The sequence below is a fragment of the Amphiura filiformis genome, chromosome 3 (genome assembly GCF_039555335.1).
Source record: "Amphiura filiformis chromosome 3, Afil_fr2py, whole genome shotgun sequence".
NCBI lineage: Eukaryota > Metazoa > Echinodermata > Ophiuroidea > Amphilepidida > Amphiuridae > Amphiura > Amphiura filiformis.
The window spans coordinates 17798392-17818978 of record NC_092630.1 but is presented as its reverse complement, the minus strand read 5'-3'; the positions used below and the strand labels follow the sequence as shown (position 1 = coordinate 17818978).

At 35.0% G+C, this 20587-nt stretch overlaps 1 protein-coding gene across 1 annotated transcript; it reads left to right on the top strand.

Moving 5' to 3' along the window:
• Window positions 1-856: 856 nt before the first annotated feature.
• LOC140148145 (prolyl 4-hydroxylase subunit alpha-2-like) lies at window positions 857-20555 on the top strand. The gene is made up of 14 exons (XM_072170005.1): window positions 857-960; window positions 1510-1692; window positions 2846-3005; window positions 3406-3579; window positions 5146-5312; window positions 6643-6694; window positions 7002-7105; window positions 7941-8111; window positions 8953-9114; window positions 9874-9927; window positions 10152-10220; window positions 16984-17052; window positions 17341-17437; window positions 19351-20555. Exons 4-14 carry the CDS (start codon window positions 3426-3428, stop codon window positions 19404-19406), a joined length of 1155 nt encoding a protein of 384 aa, XP_072026106.1. The 5' UTR covers window positions 857-960; window positions 1510-1692; window positions 2846-3005; window positions 3406-3425; the 3' UTR covers window positions 19407-20555.
• The last annotated feature ends 32 nt before the right edge of the window (window positions 20556-20587 follow it).

Here is a 20587-nt window from a genome sequence, read left to right as displayed (position 1 = left end):
ATTATTTTCATAATTATTTTCATTTTTTCCAGTAAGTATCAGAACAAAACCATTATGCTTGATACTACGAGGGGCAGTCAGTATGTTTTAAGAGTTGACTCGTGACGTCATTTGTGGATCGTTTTCATGGCATTTCTCAATGATTACATAAACACTGTACCTTTGTCTTTCAAAGGTACAGTGTTTATGTAATCATTGAGAAATGCCATGAAAACAATCCACAAATGACGTCACGAGTCAACTCTTAAAACATACTGACTGCCCCTCGTATGTTTCTTTTCGTTTCCTTTCGGGTTTTTTTCCTAGTAGTAACGTATATCAATATTGTTTACTGTTGCTATAAATGTAAAAAATAAAAGTCAATCCACTCATTGATATCTACTCTACACCGAGGATGAATGTTGTCAAAATATTATACACAGTAAATAAAATATATATTTGAATTCCAATCTCGCAATTATATTTGTACACTTTGGATCCTGTTTCTTGTTTGCTTTTTTTTGTTGTTGTTGTTTTTGTGTTGCTTTTTTTTTCTGTTTTTTTTTCTTTTTTTTTTTGCTGTGTTTTGTTTTGTTTTGTTTTGTTTTGTTTTTCTTCTTTTCTTCATCTTCTTTCTTTCTTTCCTTTTTTTCAGTTCGGCAATTAATCTTGAATCTTTACCCATGGTAAATTACGTATAATTTCATTCGTAAGTTGATTTTTTTAAAGTCAATTTTTCATGGTTCGTTGGCAATTTCTATTTCCTCTCCGTCGACAAAGATAATAATATATTCCTGGGTCAAGGGTTTCCGTTTCCTATTTATAGCAACATTACTACTATAGCATTCGCACGTACACGTGTATAATAGGTTCTTGCTGCAAAAACCAGTGCATTGTTGTGGTTAGATTATTCGTGTTCAGAATACGTGATATTCCTTCAAATCAAATGGATTTCATGACAAGGCAAGTCCGTATTACCAGGTTAGTCATTTTAAATGCAGTAAGGTTAATATATTATTTGTGTTTCATATTCTTTGCTATTCGTTGCTTTGTTTCACTGTATGATATTCTCTTCAGCTTTCCAATACTACGTTGCTTACGTATTTATATACCAAAACAAGAACCTATTGCTGCTGACGAAATAAGACAATTAATAATTATAATAATAATAATAATTCTAATCATAATAATGATTTTTTCTTTCCTATGTATGTTATGGTAGAACTCGCATCTTTTTCCGTTTGCTGCTTGTAGTCATTCACGTGCTGCCAATAGATTGTACTGTATACACGATCTTGGCACGAATAGCACAATTGGTCAACTTGGAACAGATCAGAATTAATAATAATATTAATAATAATAATAATAATAATAATAATAATAATAATAATAATAATAATAATAATAATAATAATAATAATAATAATAACAATAATAATAACAATAATAATAATAATAATAATAATAATGATAATAATAATACTAATGATAATATTTTTTGTCTTTTTCTTTCCTATATTATTGTGGTAGACATGGTAGAACTCACATCTTTTTCCGTTTGCTGATTATAGCCATTCACGTGCTGCCAGTACATTGTACTCTATACACGAGCTTGGCAAGAATAGCACAATTGGTCAACTTGGAACAGATCAGAATACAATATGTGAAACACTTTATCGAAGAAGAAAGAAGGAAACTTGACAATATACAGAGGTAAGATGCTTAGGGAAGGACTTCACAGTCACACATTTTCGCTTTTAGAGCAAATTTCATTAATTGGTTTTTGTTGCTATCTACGGTAGATAGCAATGCTTATACAAACATGATATCTAATGTAGATATCAATGGTTACAAAAACATGTTATTTACAGCAGATAGCAATGGTTACACAAACATGCTATCTACTACAGATAGCAAGGATTTCACCAACAAATGCTATCTACTGTAGGTAGCAATGTTGACAAAAACATGTTATCTAATGTAGATAGCAATGATTGCTAAACTGAACAGGTCTGCAGCAAATATGACATTTAAAAAGGTTTTGTTGTTAATTTGTATTCTCATGTGTAGAAATTTGTGTAGAAATTGAAGGCCCATTTTCATTGATACCCAGCAAACACAAAACGTTTTCGACATCATTCGCAAAAGGTTATAAGAGGTTGTCAGAAAACGTTTAAATGTCGGGTTATATAAAGGGTATATTAAGAGTATAATACGTTTTCATAACCTTAAAAAACATTTTTTGATAATCTACTGCTCAGCAAGCAAAAATGTTTTACAGAAAATGTTTAAATGTCGGGTTATATAAAGGGTATTAAAACGTTTTAATAACATTCCAAAAACATTCTTGAAAACTTGATACAAAACATTCTAAACAGAATGTTATTTTGGGGTTGAAAAATATTTTGCGAAAAATGTTTGCAAAAAATATTTGCAATAACATTTTAAAATCGTTTTCATGACCTTTATATAACCCGACATTTAAATGTTATTAAAATGTTTTGAAAAAAACATTTTAAGAATATTTCTGTGTTTGCTGATTTCAAATATTTTAACATAATGTTATTTAAGTATTGACAAAATATTTGGCAAAAATGTTTGCAAAAATAGTTTACAATAATATTTTTTGAAAACATTAAAAAAATATTGCTGTAGTGTGTTTTCATACAAAATGTTTTAAAACGTTATCGTGACCTTTATATAACCCGACATTTTAATGTTATTAAAACGTTTTTACCTAAACCAAAAGCCAAAATATAACTTATTTAAAACGTTTTTAAAACGTTTTTGTGTTTGCTGGGTACTAAACGAAACACAATGAGAAGGAACTTTTTTTCCTATAATAGCGTTTTTATATTCATTTCAGATTACTAGAGAGGGTCGAATCTTTACATTATAAAGCTTCTGAGGATATTGATTCTTACATATCGCATCCGATTGACGCATTCACATTCATACGACGTTTTCATATGGACTGAGAGGTATTGATGAAATTATCGTAGATAAAACAGAAGATAATGTTCAAGGTAATATCATGCTTGCAATGACTGAGCAAATAATGGAACGACTAACATTAAAAACTAGAATATTACTATCCCTAACCCTAGCGCTAACCTTTAATTCTAACCAATCATAACCCAAATCATAATTCCTAACATTTATCCCTGATCCTATAAACCTAAATCCTAAACCTAATACCCCCGCTAATACCATAACCTTAAATTCTAAGCTCCAACCTCTAACCATGAAAATTACTTTTAACAACCTTAACCCTACTACCTAAACTCTAACCCTAAATTCTAGCCCTAGCCTAATCATATAATCCTTATAGGGTACTCTATATACACAATTTACAATGTATTATAATGAAAACTGTGATGAAATATCCTTAATCCTTTCAAAATCTTTGTTCTCCTGTGATTGCAGATTATGTTACAAAACTGAAAATGTTGCGTAAATCTACCGATCATCCCACCAAAACGGATGCAAAAGGCGCTGAAAGGGCATTAATAAGATTGCAAGAAACATACCAATATACTGGAGATCAGCTAGCTACAGGGGAATTAATTCCAGGACAGATACCTGTTGATAAGCTTACTGGTAGGTGTTTGCCAGACCAAGGTTTACAAACTCAGCCTTTGACGTTACTAATGACGTCATCAGCTAAATCCTTGAAGTTACACATTGCTTTATTGTTTGAGAATTTCGTGATTGTGGTTTGTTTGTTTGCTTGTTTGTTTGTTTGTTTGTTTGTTTGTTTGTTCGAGAATCTGGAGTATATGTAAAATCAGTCGTAACCATGTTAACATGGTAAATAAGACGGAATAAGGGTCAAATCCGACATTACTATAATGTTTGAGATTTCTACGGACTGAAAAATTATAATACAAGGTGTCCCAGAATGATTTATACCGTGTTTGAACAAAATATCGAAAATATATAGTCAACAGTGTATCTAATTTTAATAAGTACAATACAATGCCACACATGTCTCCTACTTATTCTGTGACTTTCATGGAAATAGCTTAATTCGTTTTGGCGTGACATTGCTATTACTGAAAATGGACACGAAAACTGCATGTGTGTAATTTACAATGCAAAGGCATCATAACACATGGATCCTTTATCACCATCGTTCAGCCGCACTGTGCAATATATTGGAGAAAACCTACATTCTTTGATAGGAAATACACCAAATTTGGCACAGATGTAAAGCTTACAATGCTAAATAATTCATGATATGGGATTAAGTGAAACATTTCAATATGACATTCAATATGACGATTTTTACCACAATTTTTACCCAAAAATGTCATCATTACAGAGGATATAACTTCCGCAAGGATCCTCCGCAGTAAATTTTAATCTTCTTCGTTACATAGCTGTGGGTTTGCCCATACTGTGGACATAAATGCATGCTGTGACACTATGTAAGAACCTTCTCTATACTTTTATGAAAAATCCATCTCTGCCGGCATTTCAAATGATGAAACTCACACACCGCAATAATTGTCTTCAAAACTGCCGCCAAAGAAAGAATAGTTTAAGGTCACTCAAGCGTAGCAAATCCTTTATTCCATACAATGATTGCTTCGTAACATCATAAATAAACGATAGATATCGACTATTTAGTAGAAGTAAGAACAAGACACAGCTATATACTGCATAACATTACTTTGTACTGAACGGTTAGTAATTTTACAGATTTTCAAAATAGCTTGCTTTGTCGAATTCACCATTTTTACGCAATCCTCTCTAACTTCTACTAGAAACTTTCAATTTTTAAAATCTAAAAAATCTGAGAAAGCTAAATATATGCAGAACTTGAAATGCAAAACAATATGACAAATAGAAATGCCGTTCATACCTAAACAATTCCATCTTTCTTGGTATAAATCATTCTGGGACACCCTGTAGGCCCTACATCACATTTGAATGGAGCTTCATTTGTTGACATCAATGCTGTTTTTTATCTACATTTTCCTTTAAAAAAAGTAATACCTCTTGTATATAGATCTAGCATTCACTTTAAAGCTACTCTTACAATTTCACATAGGCCTATACGATTACTCTTCAATGGAGATCAACATGCACTCAGGGAAGAGACAGTAAGTTGACTCTCTTGCTTGTATGTTGAAACAAATAATTAAACCTTCTCTCATTCAGCGCATGATTTTGTAAACATTGGACTCAACGCTTGGGAAGATGGAAACGATTCTGCTCAAATGTGGCTGGAAACAGGAAGAAGTACTAGTAAGTCGAATTCTATCACACCATCGCTATCTACACCGATGTTGCAAGGATTTGAGATACTGGCTTCAATTGCATACCAGGTACGCTTTATCTTCTTCAAAAATAAACAGTAAATCATAGTATTCATTTTCTCTCGTTATGATTTTCGCAAACATGAGGCTTTGTATTGTACGAAATTGATAACACCGCCCTCTACAGTCAGTATATTACAAAGGGGCGGTTTATGGCGTTTATTCTTCGTCAGTATGAGAAATTCAAGACGTGATATGAGCTTAAATATCTGTAGATCATAACATTATCACTAGAAATCCCCACGTACGTGACAAAGACGTTATCGCATTGTGATGTGCCCTGAGTAAATTAATTTGATTATTTATCTTTGTTTACAAAAGTAGAGTTACTTCATGAGTGACGACATTTTTGGGAAATACCCTTTCATTCATCAAGTGATCAAAACAAATTGAATCATTTCTACTTTTTGATATTATTTTGAGAAATAGAATTTTACAATCATCAACAACAAGAAGACTGCTGCTGGCTAAGTAGAATTATTAAACGGTGTATTTAATTGTATTAATTATATGTATTTGTGTTCACTCAGTATTATAATTGTCAAATCATACTTTGCTTTTGATTAAAGACTTAGATATTGTTAACTTAATCAATCAGTGTGTTTTGTGCATTCTGAAGTGTTTTTGGCCTTGAGTCATATCAACGACTCGTAACAGCATAAATACTAAGCCTATTAAATGACAACTTTTTGAGCAGTTTTGAAGAGCTGACTTTATGCATGCAAGTTTGGCAATATTGTGAAAGACTATATCTAGTGGGCACAGGTTACCGTTTTTGTCATGGTCGCTATCCGCGCTCAGCGAGTCGCGTAAGGCGCTTTATAGTTGGAGAATAAAGTTATTGTTTTTAGCCGCTGGAGTGCATCTATCGTCTCATATAACACGGGCGACATCATTATTTTAAGTAAAACAACGAGGCGAAGCCGAGTTGTTTTACGCCAAAAAATAATGATGTCGGCCGTGTTATATGAGACGATAGATTCACGACAGCGACTAAAAACAATACCTTTATTCTCATTCTTAAACACTTCAATTCAAATAAAAATATCATACAAATTTTAATCAAATTAAATCCTACATTTTGCAAGGAATTACCTAGGGCTTAAAATCGATCAGTCCCGTTGTTGATGTGCGCCTCCGATTGGTCCAAATAGCGAGTACGCGCTGTCCCGTGTGATATCGTGTCATATCACATGGGTAAAGCTGGGTAAGAACCAATAAGATTGCAGGAACGTTCTCAAGTGTTTAATAATAATCTGTATTCGTCAGTATGTATATATATTCACAACGAAAACTTCATTTAAAAGTCTGCATTCCATCTGTCTGTTATCTTTTGCAGCACCGTCAATTCAGGAAATCTCTGGAAATAATCCACGAAATTCTGACTTTTGGTAAGGTTTTCAAAAGCTCATAATAATATTTTATAACCATGTTAATATTAATTAATTAATAATAAAGCAAATGTCATGCCGTATTAAGATGTATAACGGTAATAAAAACACATGTAGTGAAACAAATTAATTGTAAATTACAAAACAAATGTGGTGATTAAGAATAGAATCAAAAATAATTTAACGGTAATTTCGTGGTTCTTAGATTTTGTTTTAATCTATATAGAGGCAGTTGAACTTCTAGGCGCTATTTATCTTGTAACGTCCACTTTATACTGTATAAAAACTTACTCTTTCCTTCTCAAAGATCCCGAAAACGCCAAGGCCAATCACTTAAAAGAAACAATCATGCAAGATGAAGAGAGGAATCTATACAATTCTTTATGTCGTGGAGATCATACCGCTATAAAGGTAATCACACCTAAAACTCGATGAGTTACTTCTAAGAAATGAAAACATTGACCCAAGGCAATTTCCAGATAGACAAGATCTGAGACGAATTAAAAGATCGGGGACTCATTCAGTTCATTCCATTCGCCTGTGGAGCAGTCGAATGCAAAGTTTTTCCAAGCACCACGCGTACAACCCATAGCCTGTGAGGCAATAGCATCTGACTGTGAATCGTTGTTGGTAATTCTCAACAGCTTCTGTATAAGTCAGATAGCTTGTCCTTTGTCACCCTGGTCTCCTTTTGGCATGTGATGGAACACAAAGATTATCTTATCTCCTCCACTGGCATCCTCAGGAAGTGACCGAGGAAGCGAAGTTGACCCTGTCTTACTATAGGTTGATGAGAGGATGGGTGTCAGTCATAGCATCAGTCAAGGCGCTAGATTTTGAGCATAATCCTGTATGTGGCAAATGCATTGATCACCGGATATTACCCAGGGTTCATAGCCATGTAAAACCACTCTTACACAGCCGGTCCTAAAAGCCTGATTTTGGTTGCGATGGAGATTGATGGACTTCTCCAAATGTGCTCTAACTTCCAAAAAGTAGTCCAAGCAAGTGCTTTTTGCCTGGTTTGGTCCTCGGTCACATTATCTTAGTCCCGGTACTAGAGACTCAACGGGATTGCAAATTTAAAAGAACTAGCCATGATTATGGTGGGACGTGGGACATACGGTTCACATATGATCGGACTTTCAAACAAAATATATGCGGTCGCGTTTCCAAAATGGTTGAGAAACCGCTGGTCAAGATAATTCGTTAGCATTTATGCACTCCTATTTCTTCTTTTTCATAGAGTCTCCCCAGCAAATGGGCAAAATGTCAGTTTGTACATCGAAATAACCCCAATCTCTTCATACAACCAATTAAGGAAGAAGTCGTATCTCTCAGCCCACCAATAGTGCTATTTCATGATATCGTTACGGATTCTGAAATCGAGCATTTACTTACCAAGGCACGTAATAGTGTAAGTATCATGCATGGGGGCTAAAAAGAAAAATACGTATAGACACTTAATGTAAATTCATGCCAATAATGTAATAATAGAAAGTAAATGATGTCGCGCGAATGTTCTCTGTCGACGATTGTTTAGCCAGTCGACAGCAGATATTTTAAAGAACTGGTGTTCTTTGCTACATAAGAAGCTACATACAGTTTTTAATTCGGGTTTAGGAATATAAGATTTTCGATAAAGATTAGGAATTTAGGATTAGGGTTAACATTTTTGAGTTATTTTGATCCTTTTAATAACTGCAGACACAGTCACTACTGCCGATTTCAAACAAATACAGCACTAACTGACTAATATTTTTGGAATAAACAAAATAATACCGTGTTTTGCCAAATAAAACAGCTCAATCCTAATCTTTTAGTTGGAACTAACAATCAACTAAAGTTTGAAGAAAATAGGCCGAAAACATGCATTTTTGCATATTTTCTTACAATTGCAGTAACAAAAAAGTCTAAGCACTCAAAATCTGGATATAGGCTAAGAGTTTGCTCATAATCTTACAATATTAATTTTGAAATTCTCGATTATACAAGAAATTTGAAAATGGGTTTTCCAAAAATTAGAATGCATAACCTAAAATTAGTTTTTGTACTAGTCTTTGGGCTTGATGGTCACAGCAAAACAGAAAACACCCTAAAACACAGGCATGCTTTTGGCCGGCCCTTATTTCTAAAAATTAGTAAAGAATTTGGACTGAGCGGTGTTTTATTTGACGAAGCAGAATAATACTTTTTAATCCAAAAATAGTGGTGTGTTTTTCTGGAGTTATGAGTAATTAGAATGTGTCCTTTTAAAGCTTACAACAGGTGGAGCTAAAATAAACAGGAAAGATTACCGTACCAACAGTGTGTCATGGATAGATTCTGAGCGTGTTGGTGATCCAATATGGACATATCTACGTAGGATACAACATTACACAGGACTTTCAACTGATGTCCAACACAGGGAATGGATTCAGGTAACGTGATATACATTTCGATAAATGTTAATATCGAATATCATACCATAATGCAAAATGAGAAATTAGTATACCTTGCCTTTTTTCACCCAAACACACATTTTAGGTATATATATTCGCTTTTTGAAGATTTTAAAGCAAATAAAAGCTTCATTTGATTATCCCATACAGATTACCAGTTTACTATCACCCGTCCCTATATAATACACCCAAATGTCTCCCATATACATCCAACGTATCACAAATACACCCACAAGTCTAACAAATACACCCAAATATCTCACAAATACACCCAAATGTCTCCCAAATACATCGAACGTATCACAAATACACCCACGTGTCTAACAAATACACCCAAATATCTCACAAATACACCCAATCTCTCCCAAATACATCGAACGTATCACAAATACACCCACATGTCTAACAAATACACCCAAATATCTCACAAATACACCCAAATCTCTCACAAATACATCGAACGTATCACAAATACACCCACATGTCTAACACACCCAAATGCCTCACAAATATCAAATTACTCTATAAACCAACCCTTATTATATAATCTGTAACGTATCCCAAGCGGTTCGCCGAGCGCAAGCAGTGACAATGTCAAATATGACTTTGCGCTGCAAAAAGTCAATAACGTCTCCCTCTATAGTCATTATGATACAAAGGACCAGTTTATATTTATCACGGATTCATCACTATGCGTTATAATGACGTATTCTGCCTCATTGCATTTCATTTATACAGGTTGCCAATTACGGTATTGGTGGTCATTACTATCCACACTACGACGGAGAAGATGTAAGTCTTTGATAATCCTGCTTAATTTTGATTTTACGTCTTTTAATTTCAAGATCATTAAGGTTAGTATTTGATCGTGTTAGACCTGTTTATACCACAGTACTTAGATAGTCTTATTTAAAGTTAGCATGCAACATAGTTATGAAGTCATAAAGCAGTTTATAAGGTGATAAACTAGATTTAAAAAACTGATTTTTGTATTTACCCGTCTTTTGATTGTACAGAAAGATAATGAAAATAAGACAGATATAAACGATAACATGGGACAGCGCATTGCAACAGTCCTAACATACGTAAGTATCACTACAATTCAATGTTCCATAAGTAAGGCTTAAGAAGGGGTGTGTTGGTACATGTGGGGATGTTTCATTTGATTGTAACAACGTTTTGTTTTGTTCTTTCTAATCGAATCAATTTCCGAGTAAATATATTTGTACCTAATAATGTTGGTGCACTTATTACAAATGTCCGTTGTTTGATGGCATGTAGAACTATATTAATTTTTAAGCAAAGTTGGACACTGATGGCGCTATTTATCTTCAATTTTGTTTGTATTGTGGCAGTTATAGCATTACAAAAATGAGTAACATATAGCAAAGAAATTTTCAAACTACTTTTTGTCATGAAATAAAAGGAATAACTCGTATATTGTTGAGCTAAATTAAATTTAAAATATATGTAAATAGCGCCCTCAATTTTCACACAAATATACATTTTATAGAATAAATAATACCACAAAGGGCAGAAAAGATGAAAAATTGGGTAAGGAGAAGAATATTAGTGTGATAGCTTTCGGTATCGTCAAGCTCTAGAATTGAGAATTATGTAATGTTTTGTAAGTAGCATTAATAAATGATCGTATCAAACTACCGTATTGCAGTGTGTGTTTTCCACTTCCTGTGTGAACTTTTGTAACAAATACAGGAATTTCACTTTCCACTTCCTAGGTATAATAATGCAGCTATAGCAATGTGTGCTACATATTTACCATATATCTTATAATGTGCTTTCCACTTCCTGGGTCCACTTTCACACAAATTTAGCAGTGTGTTGTATCCACCTCCTGGTTTCATTATTATTACCAATCTAGCAATGTTCATTTTCCACTCCCTGGATACACTTTAATCACAAATCTAGTGCTGTCCACTTCCTGAGTGTACTTTTATTACAAATCTAGCAATGTGCGCTTTCAACATCCTGTGTGCACTTTTATTACAAATCTAGGTAGTAATGTGCTTTCCACTTACTGGGTGCCCTTTAATTATAAATCTAGCAATGTGTGCTTTCCACTTACTGGGTGCCCTTTAATTATAAATCTACCAATGTGTGCTTTCCACTTACTGGGTGCCCTTTAATTATAAATCTAGCAATGTGTGCTTTTCACTACTTGGTGCCCTTTAATTATAAATCTAGCAATGTGTGCTTTCCACTTACTGGGTGCCCTTTAATTATAAATCTACCAATGTGTGCTTTCCACTTACTGGGTGCCCTTTAATTATAAATCTAGCAATGTGTGCTTTCCACTTCCTAGGTTCAGGTTGATTACAAATCTAGTAATATGTGCTTTCCACTTACTGGGTGCACTTTTATTATAAATCTAGCAACGTGTGCTTTCCACTTACTGGGTGCACTTTTATTATAAATCTAGCAATGTGTGCTTTCCACTTCCTAGGTTCAGGTTGATTACAAATCTAGTAATATGTGCTTTCCACTTACTGGGTGCACTTTTATTATAAATCTAGCAACGTGTGCTTTCCACTTACTGGGTGCACTTTTATTATAAATCTAGCAATATGTGCTTTCCACTTACTGGGTGCTCTTTTATTATAAATTTAGCAACGTGTGCTTTCCACTTACTGGGTGCACTTTTATTATAAATCTAGCAATATGTGCTTTCCACTTACTGGGTGCTCTTTTATTATAAATCTAGCAACGTGTGCTTTCCACTTACTGGGTGCACTTTTATTATAAATCTAGCAATATGTGCTTTCCACTTACTGGGTGCACTTTTATTATAAATCTAGCAATATGTGCTTTCCACTTACTGGGTGCACTTTTATTATAAATCTAGCATTGTGTGCTTTCCACTTCCTGGGTGCACTTTTATTATCAATCTAGCAATGTGTGCTTTCCCCTTACTGGGTGCACTTTAATTATAAATCTGTGTGCTTTCCACTTCTTGTGTTAACTTTTATTGCAAATATAGCAATGTGCGCTTTCCGTTTCATGGGTGCAATTTATTCCTAATCTAGCAATGTGTGCTTTCCACTTCCTGGATGCACTTGTATTCCTAATCTAGCAATGTGTGCTTTCCACTTCCTGGATGCACTTGTATTCCGAATCTAGAAATATTCGCTTTCCACTTCATGGATGCACTTGTATTCCCAATCTAGCAATGTGTGCTTTCCACTTCCTGGATGCACTTGTATTCCCAATCTAGTAATATTTGCTTTCCACTTCCTGGATGCACTTGTATTCCTAATCTAGCAATGTGTGCTTTCCACTTCCTGGATGCACTTGTATTCCCAATCTAGCAATGTGTGCTTTCCACTTCCTGGATGCACTTGTATTCCCAATCTAGTAATGTTTTGCTTTCCACTTCCTGGATGCACTTGTATTCCCAATTTAGCAATGTGTGATTTCCACTTCCTGTATGCACTTGTATTCCCGCTTCCCAATTTCCTGGGTGCACTTTTATAATAATTCTAGCAATGCATGTTTTCCACTTTCTGTGTGCACTTTTATTATACATTTTGTGAAAATCTATAATAGCAATATGTGATTTCCTCTTCCATATTTCACTTTTATTACAAAGCAATGCATGCTCTCCACTTCCTGTGTGAACTTTGTTAACATGACATTTCTGTTAATATAAAGTGTTTTTAATGTCCCAAGCTTATATTCTGTGTTATAATGTAATCTAATCTAGCAATGTGTGCTTTCCACTTCCTGGATGCACTTGTATTCCGAATCTAGTAATATTTGCTTTCCACTTCCTGGATGCACTTGTATTCCTAATCTAGCAATGTGTGCTTTCCACTTCCTGGATGCACTTGTATTCCCAATCTAGTAATATTTGCTTTCCACTTCCTGGATGCACTTGTATTCCCAATTTAGTAATGTGTGCTTTCCACTTTCTCGATGCACTTGTATTCCCAATCTAGCAATGTGTGCTTTCCACTTCCTGGATGCACTTGTATTCCCGCTTCCCAATTTCCTGGGTGCACTTTTATAATAATTCTAGCAATGCATGTTTTCCACTTTCTGTGTGCACTTTTATTATACATTTTGTGAAAATCTATAATAGCAATATGTGATTTCCTCTTCCATATTTCACTTTTATTACAAAGCAATGCATGCTCTCCACTTCCTGTGTGAACTTTGTTAACATGACATTTCTGTTAATATAAAGTGTTTTTAATGTCCCAAGCTTATATTCTGTGTTATAATGTAATCTAATCTAGCAATGTGTGCTTTCCACTTCCTGGATGCACTTGTATTCCGAATCTAGTAATATTTGCTTTCCACTTCCTGGATGCACTTGTATTCCTAATCTAGCAATGTGTGCTTTCCACTTCCTGGATGCACTTGTATTCCCAATCTAGTAATATTTGCTTTCCACTTCCTGGATGCACTTGTATTCCTAATCTAGCAATGTGTGCTTTCCACTTCCTGGATGCACTTGTATTCCTAATCTAGCAATGTGTGCTTTCCACTTCCTGGATGCACTTGTATTCCCAATCTAGCAATGTGTGCTTTCCACTTCCTGGATGCATGTGTATTCCCAATCTAGTAATGTTTGCTTTCCACTTCCTCGATGCACTTGTATTCCTAATCTAGCAATGTGTGCTTTCCACTTCCTGGATGCACTTGTATTCCGAATCTAGAAATATTTGCTTTCCACTTCATGGATGCACTTGTATTCCTAATCTAGCAATGTGTGCTTTCCACTTCCTGGATGCACTTGTATTCATAATCTAGCAATGTGTGCTTTCCACTTCCTGGATGCACTTGTATTCCTAATCTAGCAATGTGTGCTTTCCACTTCCTGGATGCACTTGTATTCCCAATCTAGCAATGTGTGCTTTCCACTTCCTGGATGCACTTGTATTCCCAATCTAGTAATGTTTGCTTTCCACTTCCTGGATGCACTTGTATTCATAATCTAGCAATGTGTGCTTTCCACTTCATGGATGCACTTGTATTCCCAATCTAGTAATGTGTGCTTTCCACTTCCTCGATGCACTTGTATTCCCAATCTAGCAATGTGTGCTTTCCACTTCCTGGATGCACTTGTATTCCCGCTTCCCAATTTCCTGGGTGCACTTTTATAATAATTCTAGCAATGCATGTTTTCCACTTTCTGTGTGCACTTTTATTATACATTTTGTGAAAATCTATAATAGCAATGTGTGCTTTCTTTTATTACAAATCTATAGCAATGTGTGCTAGCCACTTCCAGATTTCAATTTTATCACAAATCTAGTAACCTGTGCTTTCCACTTCCTGCGTGCACTTGCATTCCAAATCTAGCAATGTGTGCTTTCCACTTCCTGGGTGCACTTGTATTCCAAATCTAGCAATGTATGATGAATTTGTTTTACTAAATTTATGAGAAGTATCACTACTGTACAATATATATATATTTCAGCTTGCACCAGCAATGCGACTTCTTAAGGGATCTAGAATGAGCGTTTATGGCATTTCGACAGTATTTTTTGTGGGTCATGAGAGCACCTCAGGCGTATCGAATTGCATTCTGAATACAAAGCATGTCTTTCTGATATCAAATAATTTTCATTTTTTGAAATTCACGATATAATACAAATTTTATGACAAATTATTAAAATTTGATATTTTTCAAATTTTTAATATATAACAGTCCTCGAACTTCCTGGATGCACTTGTATTCCTAATCTAGCAATGTGTGCTTTCCACTTCCTGGATGCACTTGTATTCCTAATCTAGCAATGTGTGCTTTCCACTTCCTGGATGCACTTGTATTCCCAATCTAGCAATGTGTGCTTTCCACTTCCTGGATACATGTGTATTCCCAATCTAGTAATGTTTGCTTTCCACTTCCTCGATGCACTTGTATTCCTAATCTAGCAATGTGTGCTTTCCACTTCCTGGATGCATTTGTATTCCGAATCTAGAAATATTTGCTTTCCACTTCATGGATGCACTTGTATTCCTAATCTAGCAATGTGTGCTTTCCACTTCCTGGATGCACTTGTATTCATAATCTAGCAATGTGTGCTTTCCACTTCCTGGATGCACTTGTATTCCTAATCTAGCAATGTGTGCTTTCCACTTCCTGGATGCACTTGTATTCCCAATCTAGCAATGTGTGCTTTCCACTTCCTGGATGCACTTGTATTCCCAATCTAGCAATGTGTGCTTTCCACTTCCTGGATGCACTTGTATTCCCAATCTAGTAATGTTTGCTTTCCACTTCCTGGATGCACTTGTATTCATAATCTAGCAATGTGTGCTTTCCACTTCATGGATGCACTTGTATTCCCAATCTAGTAATGTTTGCTTTCCACTTCCTGGATGCACTTGTATTCATAATCTAGCAATGTGTGCTTTCCACTTCATGGATGCACTTGTATTCCCAATCTAGTAATGTGTGCTTTCCACTTCCTCGATGCACTTGTATTCCCAATCTAGCAATGTGTGCTTTCCACTTCCTGGATGCACTTGTATTCCCAATTTAGCAATGTGTGATTTCCACTTCCTGGATGCACTTGTATTCCCGCTTCCCAATTTCCTGGGTGCACTTTTATAATAATTCTAGCAATGCATGTTTTCCACTTTCTGTGTGCACTTTTATTATACATTTTGTGAAAATCTATAATAGCAATGTGTGCTTTCTTTTATTACAAATCTATAGCAATGTGTGCTAGCCACTTCCAGATTTCAATTTTATCACAAATCTAGCAACCTGTGCTTTCCACTTCCTGCGTGCACTTGCATTCCAAATCTAGCAATGTGTGCTTTCCACTTCCTGGGTGCACTTGTATTCCAAATCTAGCAATGTATGATGAATTTGTTTTACTAAATTTATGAGAAGTATCACTACTGTACAATATATATATATTTCAGCTTGCACCAGCAATGAGACTTCTTAAGGGATCTAGAATGAGCGTTTATGGCATTTCGACAGTATTTTCTGTGGGTCATGAGAGCACCTCAGGCGTATCGAATTGCATTCTGAATACAAAGCATGTCTTTCTGATATCAAATAATTTTCATTTTTGAAATTCACGATATAATAAATTTAATGACAAATTATTAAAATTTGATATTTTCAAATTTTAATATATAACAGTCCTCGAAGTAAATTTTATAAATCTAATGATATATTCTTAAAGTGTATGTAGCTGGGAGGAAAAGCCAACGATCAATTGAAAATGTTGACCTTTTATATTGAAGATATTGATTTTTCCCCAAAAAGACCTATTTTTTTTTGGTGTTTTGGTAAAAAAAATTCATATCTTCAATACGAAAGGTCAACATTTTCAATTGATCGTCGGCTTTTCATCCCACCTACATACACTTTAAGTATAAATCATCAGATTTATAAAGTTTACTTCAAGTACTGTTAAATATCAAAAATATCAATTTTTAATGATTTGCCATAAAATGTGTATTACATTGCGAATTTCAAAAAATCTAAATTATTTGATATCAGAAGGACATTCTTTGTATTCAGAATGCAATTCGATATGTCTGATGTGCTCTAATGTCCCACAATAAATACTGTCCAAACGTTCATACCCCTTCCCTTGATCATTTCTTTTTGAGGTGTAAATATTTCAATCTTTATGTTTTGGATATTTCTGTGATACCAAAATTTGAAATTTTATCATTTCTGACGTCAGTTTATTTGCAATGGATTATCCCACAGTGACCTTATGAGAAATAACTGCATTCATAACTTGTCGGTAATACCCAGACTGTAATAACATCACAATTTCAGAACTATACAAATACAATTGATTTTATTTTCTTTGTTTTCTACTACTCTTTCTTCTTCCTCTTTTTTTAAAGTTAACAGATGTCAAATCTGGAGGGGCAACAGTATTCTTACACGATCGAAAGCATATTCAACCGTCAAAGGTAATATCGGAACATTAAATATTAATATTATCTAGATTTCCACAAAGAATGAATAAATGCAATTCCTTTAATTTATGTGCATGGAGGTCCTTATCTTTTAGGGTTAAGAACAGACCATTGCGAGTTACTGGTTCTGAACCCTCGATATGATTAGATTCAAGACAATTGCACAGACATCTAGACAAGTAACTCTTTGGCTCTCTTGATGACTTGACATTTAGATTTATACTGCACCAACTATAAAGTGTTATATGGATATTATGGCTTATTATATTTCTCTTACACAAGGGAACAGCAGTATTTTGGTACAACTACCATCGGAATGGAAAGCTAGATCATAGAACCAAGCATGCAGCTTGTCCTGTGGTGATGGGTACAAAATGGGGTAAGTGTTCACTTTGGGCAAATTCATTTAAAGTCCAAACTCCCCTTTTGGAAGATTTAAGAAAAGTTTTCCACAGAGGGAGTATGTTTTTCAAATGGAATTAGCCAGGGTTAATTATTTCGAAACCCACACCCTCTGTATACGGCTCTTACCTATATCTGTCACAACTAGAGTATTTCAAATGGAAGTTACCCAATTGTCTATTCTATTTCAAACCCATATTCCCTCTGTGCATAGGCGTAGATCCTGGGGGATGGGGCGATAAATCCCCCCAATATTTGCCAGGGGGGGATGCTCCATACAATCATCCCCCCCCCCATATTGATGCCTGAATATGGGTTTCTGACCAAATTAACCTCATATTTGCCCATTTTAGCCCCAAAAGTGCAACTTTTCGCGCACTTCATGTGCATTTATTCCACTTTTGCACCATATTTCATCAGTTTAGCTTCAAAATAGCAAAATAGCATTTACCCCATGAGCTTATTCTGTCGCCAAAAGGTGCTGGATTCACTATACTTCCCCCCATGTCAAAAAGAAATCTGTGCCACTGCCTCTGTGGAAGACTTAAGCTAAATCTGCCACAGAGGGAGTGTGACTTTCAAATAGAATAGCCCACTGTAGCAGAACAATTTGACGTACATAGTGAAGTATATGATTTTGGCATACTGACTGATAATACCAGTTTACAATAAATTTTCCCTATGCAACCTGAGGAGTACTTTAAATCCAATATTTTTGTATATAGCTACTTTATCATTGTGACTGACGTAGCGATTTTAGTTCTCCTCAGCGGTTTTCAGTGTCAGCTGTAACCCTCTATTCTTTTCCACTATAATGATCAATTTTGTTTGGGGCTTTATTCACCTTATGCGGCGGAAGACGCTACAGAAAATTTTATCCGCTGTGGAAATTTAGCCACTACGTCTGTCGCAATGACAAAACTAACAGAAAATGTTCGAGTATATACTGGCCTTAACACAAAAATTGCAAAGTGGTGATAACTTTGCACTAAAAATACTAATAATATCGCCCTCTACAGTTGGTATCATACAAAGGGACGGGTTAAAGTTGTCCAGGTTCATCAGTATAAATAAATAAAGAAAAGTGTTTCTGTATTCATTAAAATGAGATGGTATAAATTCAAGATTAATATATTGGATGCAATTTCAACACAACATCGAATCTCTAAAGGCCTAATCCAATCCTGGGCCGGGGGGCTCTCAATAAAAATGGGTGATGGGGAAGTGTGGCTATGGTAACATTGACCCCCATTTTGCTTCTGTTTCACTCAGTATAGTGTCACCAAAAGACCCTTTGTTTCCAAGTTTGAAAAACGTTCTGATAATCTCTAGCCGAATAACACCATTTTTACTCTAAAATTCACAAAATGTGATTATTTCTCTTCAAATTTTTCAACAACAAAATTATTTATTGATGACTTTTGAAAATTTTGATTTGTAAACTCTTATATTTCTACCTAAGATTTTTACAATATCATAGAAAGACACCTTTTTTTGGTAAAATTGTTCCCAGTCTCACAGAAAGACACTTTATTTTGGGGGACCTTCTCACCAAATGACCCCCTCTTTTGGTATCAAGTCTCTCATTACGACCCCTGGTATCTGTACCAGGGGCGGATCCAGGAATTTTCAATAGAGGGGGCGCCGAGCCACCACCGCCACTGCTGCGGCTCGGCGCCCACACAAAGTCAGGCGCCGCTCTGCAAAAATACACAGAGTCAGGCGCCGATCTGCAAAAAATAGAGGGGCGCGCGCCGGGTGCGCCCCCCTCTAAATCCGCCACTGTGTACATCCCCTATCCAGTCAGTACATTGCAATGGTGTGATCCATCAATAAAGATTTCGCTTTTACATATTCACCAATAATTATTTGTTTGTTTTTTCATTTCAGCTGCAAATTTATGGGTGCGAGAGTTTGGGCAGGAGTTCCTTGAAAGTGCAGTATGAACGACTCAGAATAAAATTATTTTAATGTGAGGTGGAGAGGCATGTGACTTTATAGTGGTGTTTGTGCTAAAATATCAAGACAAGATGATGCTGAAGATGTAAAGTAGATCCCATCAAGGCTTAATATAATTATAAGGGGTGTCATTTCTGCCCCATGTCCATGATGTTTCTTGCAAAGGGGTATCACCCAAAACTTTCATTTTTGATACATTTTCAGCTTTAAAGGGCCATTCAGTGATCCCAGCGCAAGTCTAAAAAAATTAAAATTGTTTATAAATTGCTTAAAAGTGAAGGATAAGTCATTCAAATTGACAGTTGGTATTTTTGAAATGAAAAATTTGGCAAAAACACAAAGAAAACAGCAGTATTGACGAAGTTGAAGCCCCATTCAAACATGTAGCTAATTTATATACTGTCAGTATAAAAATTACAGATTCATGTAAAATGCCTTATTTTGTCTTAAATACATGGCTTTTAGCTGAACCACTAGCAGGCTATGTTAGCACATCTGCGACAATGACAAAGGTACCAAAATCTGAATTTTGATGATATTTAAGATTGTCTGGATGAGCAATCACTGAATGGGCCTTTAACTCAAGAACCACAAGACCTATGGAAATATAAAGTTATTGACTTCCTTAAGGGGGTACTACACCCCTGCACAATTTTGTGCCTATTTTTGCATTTTTCTCAAAAATTATAGCGCATTGATGACAAGTAAGATATGTATATTTTGATCAATAAATCAATAACTACTTGCCTTGAGTTGCTGAATTGTCAGTGCAGTAGTTGTAGTCCTTGCCCCTATAATATACATATTTTACTTGTCACCAATGTGCTATAATTTTTGAGAAAAATGTAAAAATAGGCACAAAATTGGCCAGGGGTGTAGTACCCCCTTAACTAATTACCGACAAGATTGATATATCAAAATGAAGATGTACTTATCTGTACACCATACCGAATGAACAAACAATTATGGTCTATTATGATAAAACAACATTAGAATCCTGGAAAACTGATGACTCGTTGATAACATATATTCTTTTAACATGTCTGTATGTTCTATACTTTTCTGCATACCATTCATGCATTCACAATATAATGACACCAAAGCCAGCACTGTATAATTCAAAGTATCAATCTATATTTTTTTCAAGGTAAAGTAGTAGTAACATACA

Bases quoted from the DNA above. Each gene is read 5' to 3' on its own strand.
- LOC140148145 (XM_072170005.1), top strand. From the start codon at position 3,426: ATGTTGCGTAAATCTACCGATCATCCCACCAAAACGGATGCAAAAGGC. The intron at 3,580-5,145 runs GTAGGTGTTTGC...TCTCTCATTCAG, and splicing joins ACCTGTTGATAAGCTTACTG to CGCATGATTTTGTAAACATT. The intron at 8,112-8,952 runs GTAAGTATCATG...GTCCTTTTAAAG, and splicing joins TTACCAAGGCACGTAATAGT to CTTACAACAGGTGGAGCTAA.